Source organism: Triticum urartu, chromosome 3 (assembly GCF_003073215.2).
Source record: "Triticum urartu cultivar G1812 chromosome 3, Tu2.1, whole genome shotgun sequence".
Taxonomy (NCBI): Eukaryota; Viridiplantae; Streptophyta; class Magnoliopsida; order Poales; family Poaceae; genus Triticum; species Triticum urartu.
In genome coordinates this window covers 543,100,507-543,109,563 of record NC_053024.1, presented here as the reverse complement: position 1 = coordinate 543,109,563, position 9,057 = coordinate 543,100,507, and the positions used below count along the sequence as shown (strand labels likewise).

General features: G+C 48.2%; 1 protein-coding gene across 1 annotated transcript; it reads left to right on the top strand.

Moving 5' to 3' along the window:
• The first annotated feature begins 7,831 nt into the window (after positions 1-7,831).
• LOC125548660 lies at positions 7,832-8,651 on the top strand. Its single transcript, XM_048712222.1, has one exon. The coding sequence runs from the start codon at positions 7,922-7,924 to the stop codon at positions 8,441-8,443; it is 522 nt and encodes a 173-aa protein (XP_048568179.1). The 5' UTR covers positions 7,832-7,921; the 3' UTR covers positions 8,444-8,651.
• Positions 8,652-9,057: the final 406 nt, after the last annotated feature.

Sequence of the window (9,057 nt, the reverse complement as noted above, 5' to 3'; positions counted from 1 at the left end):
CCTTGAGAAAGCGATTTTCCTCAAGAATAGATGCTAGATCACTACTAGAGTTAGTAGTACAAGCATCAACATTGATAATAGGAGAAGAGTAAGCCTTGGCTAGAGTTTCAAGATAAGTAAGCTTGAGTGTCTCAAAACTCTTTGTAAGAAGGGTGAGCTCTTCTACCTTAGTCTTGAGGGACACGGATAGGAGCTCACAATCCTTAGAGAGAGAAGCATTCGACTTCACAAGCTTACTTTTATCATTCATCAACTCGTCACAAGAGTCAATAGCCTTTTTCAAGGAGGCAAGATCTTTAGTATGAACATCAATCTTTGCACCAATTTTCAAGCATATTTCATCATTTCGTGTTTCCTCATATTGGACTTTCTACTCAAGGATTTCATATTTTTCCTTTTCCTCGGTGATGAGGGTTTCGAGTTCCTTAATGGTGATGGTGTGCTTACTCACCATCTCCATAAGCATACGAAACATAGTGAGATTCTTTCCTTTGAGGGAGCACATGAACTTATTTAGTTTAGCAAGCATAGGATCATCTATATCATCATCCTCATGAATATCCTCTACATCAAGATACTCATCACTAGGAGTAGGAGGAGTGAAAAGAGAAGGATTTGATCGTGGAGTTACCTTGACCTTGTCGAGAGAGCTTTGGTCATTTCCATCTTCTACCACGGCCTTTGCCATTAGGCACTTGTGAGCATTGCCCTTGTAGTCCTTCATATAGTTTTAGGTGACAACATCACCACTCTTGTTGACTAGCCTCAACGTGTTTTAAGAATCTTGAGCAACTCCGGCAACACTACTAACATCATCCAGATCGGATTCTTCTTGAGCAACCATTGCTTTCCCATCTTTCTTATTGAGCTTGGAGCCCTGTTCAACAATTCATCTGATTAACCAGTTAACTTGCCGATTAATCACTACTCATAGGGTCACCGAGTAGCCGATAAACCAAAAAATCATCCGATTAATTGATTAAATGGCCGATTAACTTGCCGATTAGCAGATTAATCCCCTAGTCGCTAGCCAACCGAGCAGCTACCAGTTAACGATTTCTTCAACAATGGTTTGGAGTTCAAAGGATTTGGCAACTTCTTCTTGGGAAAGGTCTTGGGAAACCTTGGTTTATCCTCCCTCTTCTCATAAGGGCACTCGTTGGAGAAGTGGTTGGTTTCTTCACATTTGTAGCATTTTCTTACTTTCTTCTTTTGAAATCTTCCCTTGAATTTTCTCGCGCTAAACTTCTTGACAAAGAGAGCCATGTCTTCATATGAAGGGCCCTCATCAGATTCAACCTCATCACCATCTTCATCATCATCTTCTTCTTCTTCACTTTGCTCATCTTCACATACATGCTTGGCCTTTAATGCAAGATTAATCTTTGATGTTGGAGTACCATGCATGGCAAGATGTTTTGTGGCATTTGCCTTTGACTCTTCAAATAGTTGGAAGGTGGATATGATGTCATCTGTAGTCATTTCCTTGAAGGCATGGTGTTGTCTTATGTCCCACACCATTTGGTGGTGATATGGGTCAAGAGCATGGAGCAACTTGTCCACAAGATATCGCTTAGTCGTGTTGAATCCATCTTGTGTCTTGTCACACTCACATGACTCAATGTCAGCAGTGAGAGTCATGAGATGCTCAAGGAGTTGATTGGGAGTTTCACCTTTCTCCATACAAAATTTTTGTAATTGCCCCTTGGAAATTTCATATTGAGCACTCCGGAGGGTGGAGCTACCGGTCTTGGATCTTATAATACTTTCCCATAGTTCCTTTGCACTTGTGATGTGTATGAAAGGTCTCCTTTGCTTTTCAACCATACCTCTCCTTATACACATGGTTGCAGTGTCATTGAGATTCTTGTCATAAATTTCTGTTGGTGTAGGATTGTTTGGATCAACCACATGGTAACCATACTCCAAGATCTCCAGCATCTCATCATTTCCATATCGAAGATGATCCTGCATAGCAACTCTCCACAAGGCAAAATCGGAAGTGGCATCAAGTAAAGGAGGTTTGCCTTGAGGGTTATATTTTGGTTTCTCAACTTGGGGTCTTGCATAAAGCCAAGGAACACTAGAGTGATCATTGTCAGGAGGTTGTTGACCAAGTGACGGAGTAGGCACAGTTGGCCTTGAAGCCGCACCACCAGAGAGTGGTGCAAGCACCATGGACAACGTGGCTAGTCTCATTTGGACCAAGGCCTCAAGAGAAGAATCATGCTCCTCTTTTTGCTTAGCAAGGGCCCGTTCCAGATCCTCGGAAGTAAAGGACTTGACTTCTGAAGAAGCCTCACCTTTATCCTTCGGATCTGTAACAAGGGGAGTCCCATCGGGGTTCATCTCGCTCTAGGGCGGTTAAGCCACAAGAATAGAGCACGAGGCTCTAATACCAATTGAAAGGATCAAGATGGACCTAGAGGGGGATGAATAGGTACAATTACAAATTTTAATTATTACTTAGCAATTTTAGGCAATAATGTGGAATATGAAGGTGAGCCTAACAATTGCAAATGTAGTACTAAGTGCTAAGCAAGTAACACAAGTATGTAAGTAAGAAAGCACAATATGATATAAGTAAGTGCTAAGAGACAAGTAACCACAAGTAGAGAGTTTGGTTTAGGAATAACCGCAACTCCGGGAAACGAGGATGTATGCCGATGTTCACTTCCTTGGAGGGAAGCTACGTCACCGTTAGAGAGGTGGATGTTACCACGAAGGCACACCAACGCCACAAAGGCTCACCCTATTATCCCTTTGAGACAACACCACGAATGCGTTTCTCAATCACTAGTGGTAGACCTTGGGGTGGTCTCCAAACCCTCACAAACTTTTCCGGCGGTAATCACAAAGGTCGATTCCTCTCCGAAATACTCCTACCGCCTAGGAGTCTCCAACCTCCAAGAGTAACAAGAACTATGGGAAAAGCTCAAGACTTGCTCAAATCACGAATTTGTTTGGTGCAAAGATGGGAAAGGAGTGGATCTATCACTTGGTTGGAGAACTTCTCTCAAGTGCTCTCAAATCCCTTGGGGATCTAAGATTTGGTGTGGAAGAGTGAGAGAGTGAGTGAAATGTGTTCTTAGCAAGCTCAAAGTGAATGGTCAACCTTATCTTGTGGGGGGAGAAGGCTATATATAGTGGAGGTGGAGAAGTAACCGTTTGAGCAACACAAGTGCACAGGAGGCGTCGGACGTCCGGACAGGGCCGGACGTCCGACAGACGTTGGTCATCCGGTCGCTGGAGAATCACAAGCCACGAATCAGCATACAGCTAACGGACGTCCGGACCGATTCGGTCGTCCGGTGACCGGACATCCGTAGAGGACCAGATATCCATAAAAATTGTTCCATTGAGTAAGTGTCGGACGTCCGGAGGATAACGGACGTCCGTGGACCGGATGTCCGGAGAAGCTTCGACATCCGTGAATATTGTCCTGTGAAGAACCTCCGGACGACCGACGAGAGCCGGACGACCGGACAGCTAAAAGGGATCGGACGTCCGTGACGTACCGGACGTCCGGTGAAAAATGGAGTTGTGGGTTTTGAGCAAATCTTTCACTAGATCCATCGATCCCCTCTTAATAGTGCGGGATCCCTATACTCAAGAACAAACCGTAAACAAAGCCAAGGATATTGTCTTGTATCTCCAATCTTGAGTTACATGCGTTTGTCTTTATTCATGATCCACACACGGCCTATGAGACATAATCCTGAGATATACTTGATAAACATGATTAGTCCCATACATGCATGTTGTCATCAACATCAAAATAAGATTAAGGGCATGATTGCACTTTCAACGCGCATCTCCTTGCGGTCGCTGCACCACCTGGCAGCTTTCCTCGTCACGCGCCGACGCCCTATGCGGCGGGCCACGACATGGAGCCTCGCTCCTTGGCTCGAGGGTGACGTCTTGCCTGGGAGGTGGAGGAGGCGCACCGTGGGCCACGTCGCCCGCGAGAGGCGGCGGTGGAGGTAGTGAGCAGGACGGTGCAGGGGTCTCTCCGGCGGCGCTGATGAGCTCGGTGATGCGGTCCAGCCAGTCCTCGTAGAGGTCGTCGATAGGGCGATAGAGCAGGAGCTAGCGTTCCATGAGCAACGCATCCTGTGCGTTCGCCAGCCCGCGACGAGCATGAGACGATGAAGCGGCCACCGGGGTCAGTGATGGAGTGGCGGTGCACCCATCACGCCGCACAGAGGGCTGCATCGACTAAGCCTGCTGCCCGTGGGCCGCATGGGCCAATGGCAGCGTTGGCTGCGGGCGACGGGCAACGATGCTGAGCACCATTGCCCGCGGGCGCCGTCTGGGCGACGCGAGCGGCGAGGGCGGTCCGGCGCTCAGCACGAACTCGGTGAGCATCAGCCATGGGGACAGCGAGACGGCGTCGAATCGACTAGAGGAAGAGAGGCTCCGACGCACCCCTACCTGGGGTGCCAAATGTCGGATTTCGGGCTCCGCAGACCCTTGATAGATTCGAACTCTGGGGTGCGTGCGAAGAACTCAACCTCCCCAGTCTGCCTACTCGCCAACCTCATGGCCTCGCTCGATGTACAGGAAGGAAATGGGATACAACAGTTTACCCAGGTTCGGGTCATCTTGCGATGTAAAACCCTACTCCTGCTTTTTGGTGGATTGGCCTCTAGGTGGGTTGTGGATGAACTAGTACAATGGAGGAACAACCTCTGGAGGTGTGTTCTTGAGCTGGTGGGGGAGAGGATGATCTGAATGATTCGTCCGTTGGTCCCTCCATCGATCGATCGACCGATCCCCCGCTACGGTGATGGCTAGGCCATATTTATAGTGGCATTAGTCCTCTTCACCCAAAATGGAGGCGGGAAGGGAGGCCAAATTCGAAGGGAGACAGCTAGTACATCTTATCCTGACAAAAGTAGTCTTCGCCTGCAAAGCTTCTGGTCGTGACGCCGTGGTCGGATCGGCGATGACCTCCGTCCTGCCATCCTGGCGGTCTTTGTCTTGTTGCATGGGAATGGAAACTTTTGGCTAATTCCTCGGGACTCCGCGCCTGCGCTTTCCTCCTTAGCACCAAAGAGAAAACTGTTGTACTGCGCCCGCTGGCGCTCGCCTGGCCTTGGTCCTCATGGCTCACGCCATCCGATCCTCGCGAGGTGAGGCTTGCATAGAAATCTCCGCTCCTCAGGAGCCGGCCTGAGAAGGCTGCTCCTTCTGAAGGTCTTGGTGTCGGCATTTCCTATTTAGCGTCGCAGGCGCCGGTTATAGCTGTTTCCGCAAACCGGCGCCTGCAGCCGCGGTAACTGGGTCTGGCCCATCTTTTTCCTTTCCTTCCTGTCGTGAGGACAAACCCAGTTACCGCGGCTGCATAGAAATCTCCGCTCCTCAGGAGCCGGCCTGAGAAGGCTGCTCCTTCTGAAGGTCTTGGTGTCGGCATTTCCTATTTAGCGTGCTTTGGATGGGAATCGATCCCGCGACCTGACGGTCATTAGCCTCATGCGCTAACCACCGCACTAACTCGTATTAGTTGCCCAAACTACTGCTTCTTCACCTTTTCTTCTTACAACGATTCCTTTTTCCTATTCTTTTTCCTTTTTATTCAAAACGGTTTTTTATATTTTTTTTTATTTTTCTTTTTTCTTCTTTTTGGAACGGTTTTATATTTATTTTGCTAATTTGAAAGAACTATTTTTTAAAAAATTGGTGAACTTTCTTTCACAATCGATGAACTCTTTTTCAAGATCGATGAACTTTTTTTCTAAATTGATGAACTTTTTTCTAAATTAATGAACTCTTTTTTCAAAATTGATGAACTCTTTTTCAAAATCGACGAACTGTTTTTCAAAATCAATGAACGTTTTTTTAAATTCGGTGAACTTATTTCAAAATTGATGAACTCTTTTTCAAAACCGATGAAATCTTTTCATAATCCGTGAACTTTTTTTCAAAATGGATGAACTCTTTTTCAAAATTGATGAACTGTTTTTCAAAATCGATGAACTTTTTTCAAAATGGATGAGCTTTTTTAAAATTTGGTGAACTTATTTCAAAATCGATGAACTCTTTCCCAATTTGATGAACTTTTTTCAATTTCTGTGAACTTTTTTCAAATTTGATGATCTGAAAAAAATGGATGAAGGTTTCCAAATCTGTGAACTTTTTTGAAATCTTGATTTTTTTTTCTTTTTTATGATTTTTTTCGTTTTTCGTTTTCATCTTTTTTCTAAAGTCAATGGTTGACCAGTCAGTCAACTGGTCAACCGCGACCGTACGAACAGCCCTCGAGGCTCTCGATCCAGCGAGCGACCAGGCGAGGCGAGTTTAGCCGTGGTCGCCACATGGGCCGGCCCACGATTCGGCGGCTGTGAGCGCCAGCTCCCTTAGCTGGCGCCTGAAGCGCCAACTAGGAGCTCCCCTTGGTGTCGTCCGTCTCGCGAGGCTTGGTTCCTCGCAAGGGTCTTGAGTTGTTGATGCCGAAGGTGGGCCGTACCAGGCCGTCGATGGAGCCACGCCGTGGGCCGCAGGCAGGCAAGTCTAGGCACTCCTGTTTCAGAACACCGACAGATCTAAGGGATAGACAGCTTCACAGTGAAATTGCCCCTCCCCCCTCCCCCCCGCCAATCATCCATCACACAATGTCGACGTTGGCCAGAGTTGAAGACCCTTAAGATCATATGCCTACAGTGTGCATCGAGGTGTTCTTGGGTTGATCGTTGGCTTGGCACCGATCCCGTGCACATCTTACTTGAACCTCCAAGACAGGGATGCCCCAACCGTTGTCGCCCATAGTGGAAATTCATAGCAAGTCTCGTGATCACATTCTCAAGAGTAGTGATGACTAGCAAGTCTCGTGATCACATTCTCAAGAGTAGTGATGACAAGGTGGTGTTTGTCGGCATCACCGGCTCCACCGACTCTAACAAGGTTGGCATCGTCACGTGGACTCAATTGTATTATTAGTTCTCCATCCAAGGATCTTTATGCATAAAGGAAGGACCAGTGCCTAATTTTATATTTCTGTAGGTTCCTTGTAATAGTTGTGCAGTAACCACTTTTACCTAGGTCCATCCGGACCCTCATTGATGTTAAAAAGCAAATGCATTACTTACTTGCATTGCACAAAACACCAGCGCTAAGTTCTTCATTACTTTTTTTCCGGAGAATAACTTCATGACTTAACGCGGTCACTCTCTATTTTGCTTAAGCATGATGTATTGATATGACAGTACCTTTCTCTCTTTCCCAGCTGCCACCATTGTAAGTTAAATAAATAAATAAAATTGCCAGCATTGTCCATTTTCCAAAGAAAAATGCCACCATTGTCAGAATTAACGGCTGACTCACGGCCAGCGCTTCTGTCAGGGAACACGATTAGTCGGGAAGAAGTCGCTATCTTTCCCGCGGTTGCTCGCTGGCTCTCTTTTACAATTGCATCGTTGACACAAGCAACGGCGATTGCTAAGCTTAATTAGCACGTCAAAATCCCAAGTTAGTAGGCCGACTGGTTTTGTTAACAGAAAAACAAATGGTATCAACTCCGGCTTACATATGCGTGCACCCGGCACCACCCGATGCAGCGCGTCTGCGCTCGTGAGACTTGGCCGGCTCAACTCCCCTGTCAGCCTATGGCCCCAAAATACATCAGATACATGTGCATCCTGACCATTTCGCCCTTACCGCCTGTACTAAAAACCGCTTACCCGGTGGGTTAACAAAACAATTCTCTAAATATTTAAAACCAGGCACCTCGACTGCACAAGCAACCCGGTGTGAACCCCATCATCGGGTGCTCGATTCTCAGCCCAGAGATAACGGCGACGTCCGTCGAGTTGGCTCTATAAAGAGCAAAGAAACCTCGACGACCTAGCCAGTACCAGTACCAGTAGCGCTCCGTCTGTTTTTCATTGTCGGAAGCAACCTCCACGCTCCCAGTACGCAGCAGATGACGAAGGGCGGCGGCAGCGAGACGGGCGGGTGCCTCTGCATCGGGGCGCCGATGCGCGCGCTGTCGCGGGCGTGCGACTCGGCCTGCGACCTCTACGTGCGCGGCATGTCCGGGTGCGCCACCCGCGTGCCGGCGGGGGCGGTGGCAGGCGGCCGCGGCTCCGGCTTTGTCAGATCGGCCACGGCCGTGCACCTGTGGACGAGCTCCGACCGCGCCGACGACCTCGTCCGCGCCGGGTCGACGAAGCAGCGCCGCGTGGCGACGGCCGATCAGCCGGCGGATGTCGGGGCGGCAAAGAAGGGCCGCCTTAGTCCGGTGGCGCCGGCGATCGTGCCGGCTCGGAGGAAGGGGCCGGCGATGGCGACCATCGCCGAGAACGGGCCGTGCGACTTCGGCGCCTGCGCGCTGAGGCCACCGGAGCTGAGGAAGCGCGCCACGGCGGTCGGCGGGCAGGGCGCGCCTGGCGGTGGGTTTGTCGCCGTCATCGCGGGGACCGAGGCCTTCGCGGCTCGATCGTGACGCGTGCGTGCAAGACGCGCGCGCGTAGCGGCTGTGTACAAAACTAGCTTCTAGAAGTCCAGAGGTCGATTTCACCCAACACACCAGTTTTCTCGCACTTTCTCGTGATTTCTTGCTGATGTGTAAACAGTTTGACAAGTAGTGCAAATACTATTATGATCCGCGCAGAATATAGTGCAGATATAATGACAAAGTCTGTTTTAAACCATGTCTTTGTAGTGAACTGGTGATAATCTGACTGAACACCAATCTCCTAATCCGTGAAATCAGGATAAAGGTTGTCAAACGCACGATTATATCATGTGTGGTTCTATAGCTTTAGGATCTAAGTTAATTGGGGTTATTTGCGAACTTGCCATATGATTCTTATCCAAGTAAGAATGTGCAAACATTCTTATCTGACAAGCTTGGAATGTAAGGGCATCTCCACCACCGTCCATAATAATGGATACATCAAACGTCCAAGGGTACGTCCGGACGTGTCCGTGGACACAAAAAAGGGAGACGGCCATCCAACACTATACATCAATGTTCGTCTCTGTTTTGTTCTCATAAATTTAGAGCACTTAAAATAATTAAAGATAAATATCATCTTTCGTCCATAATCATGTTGC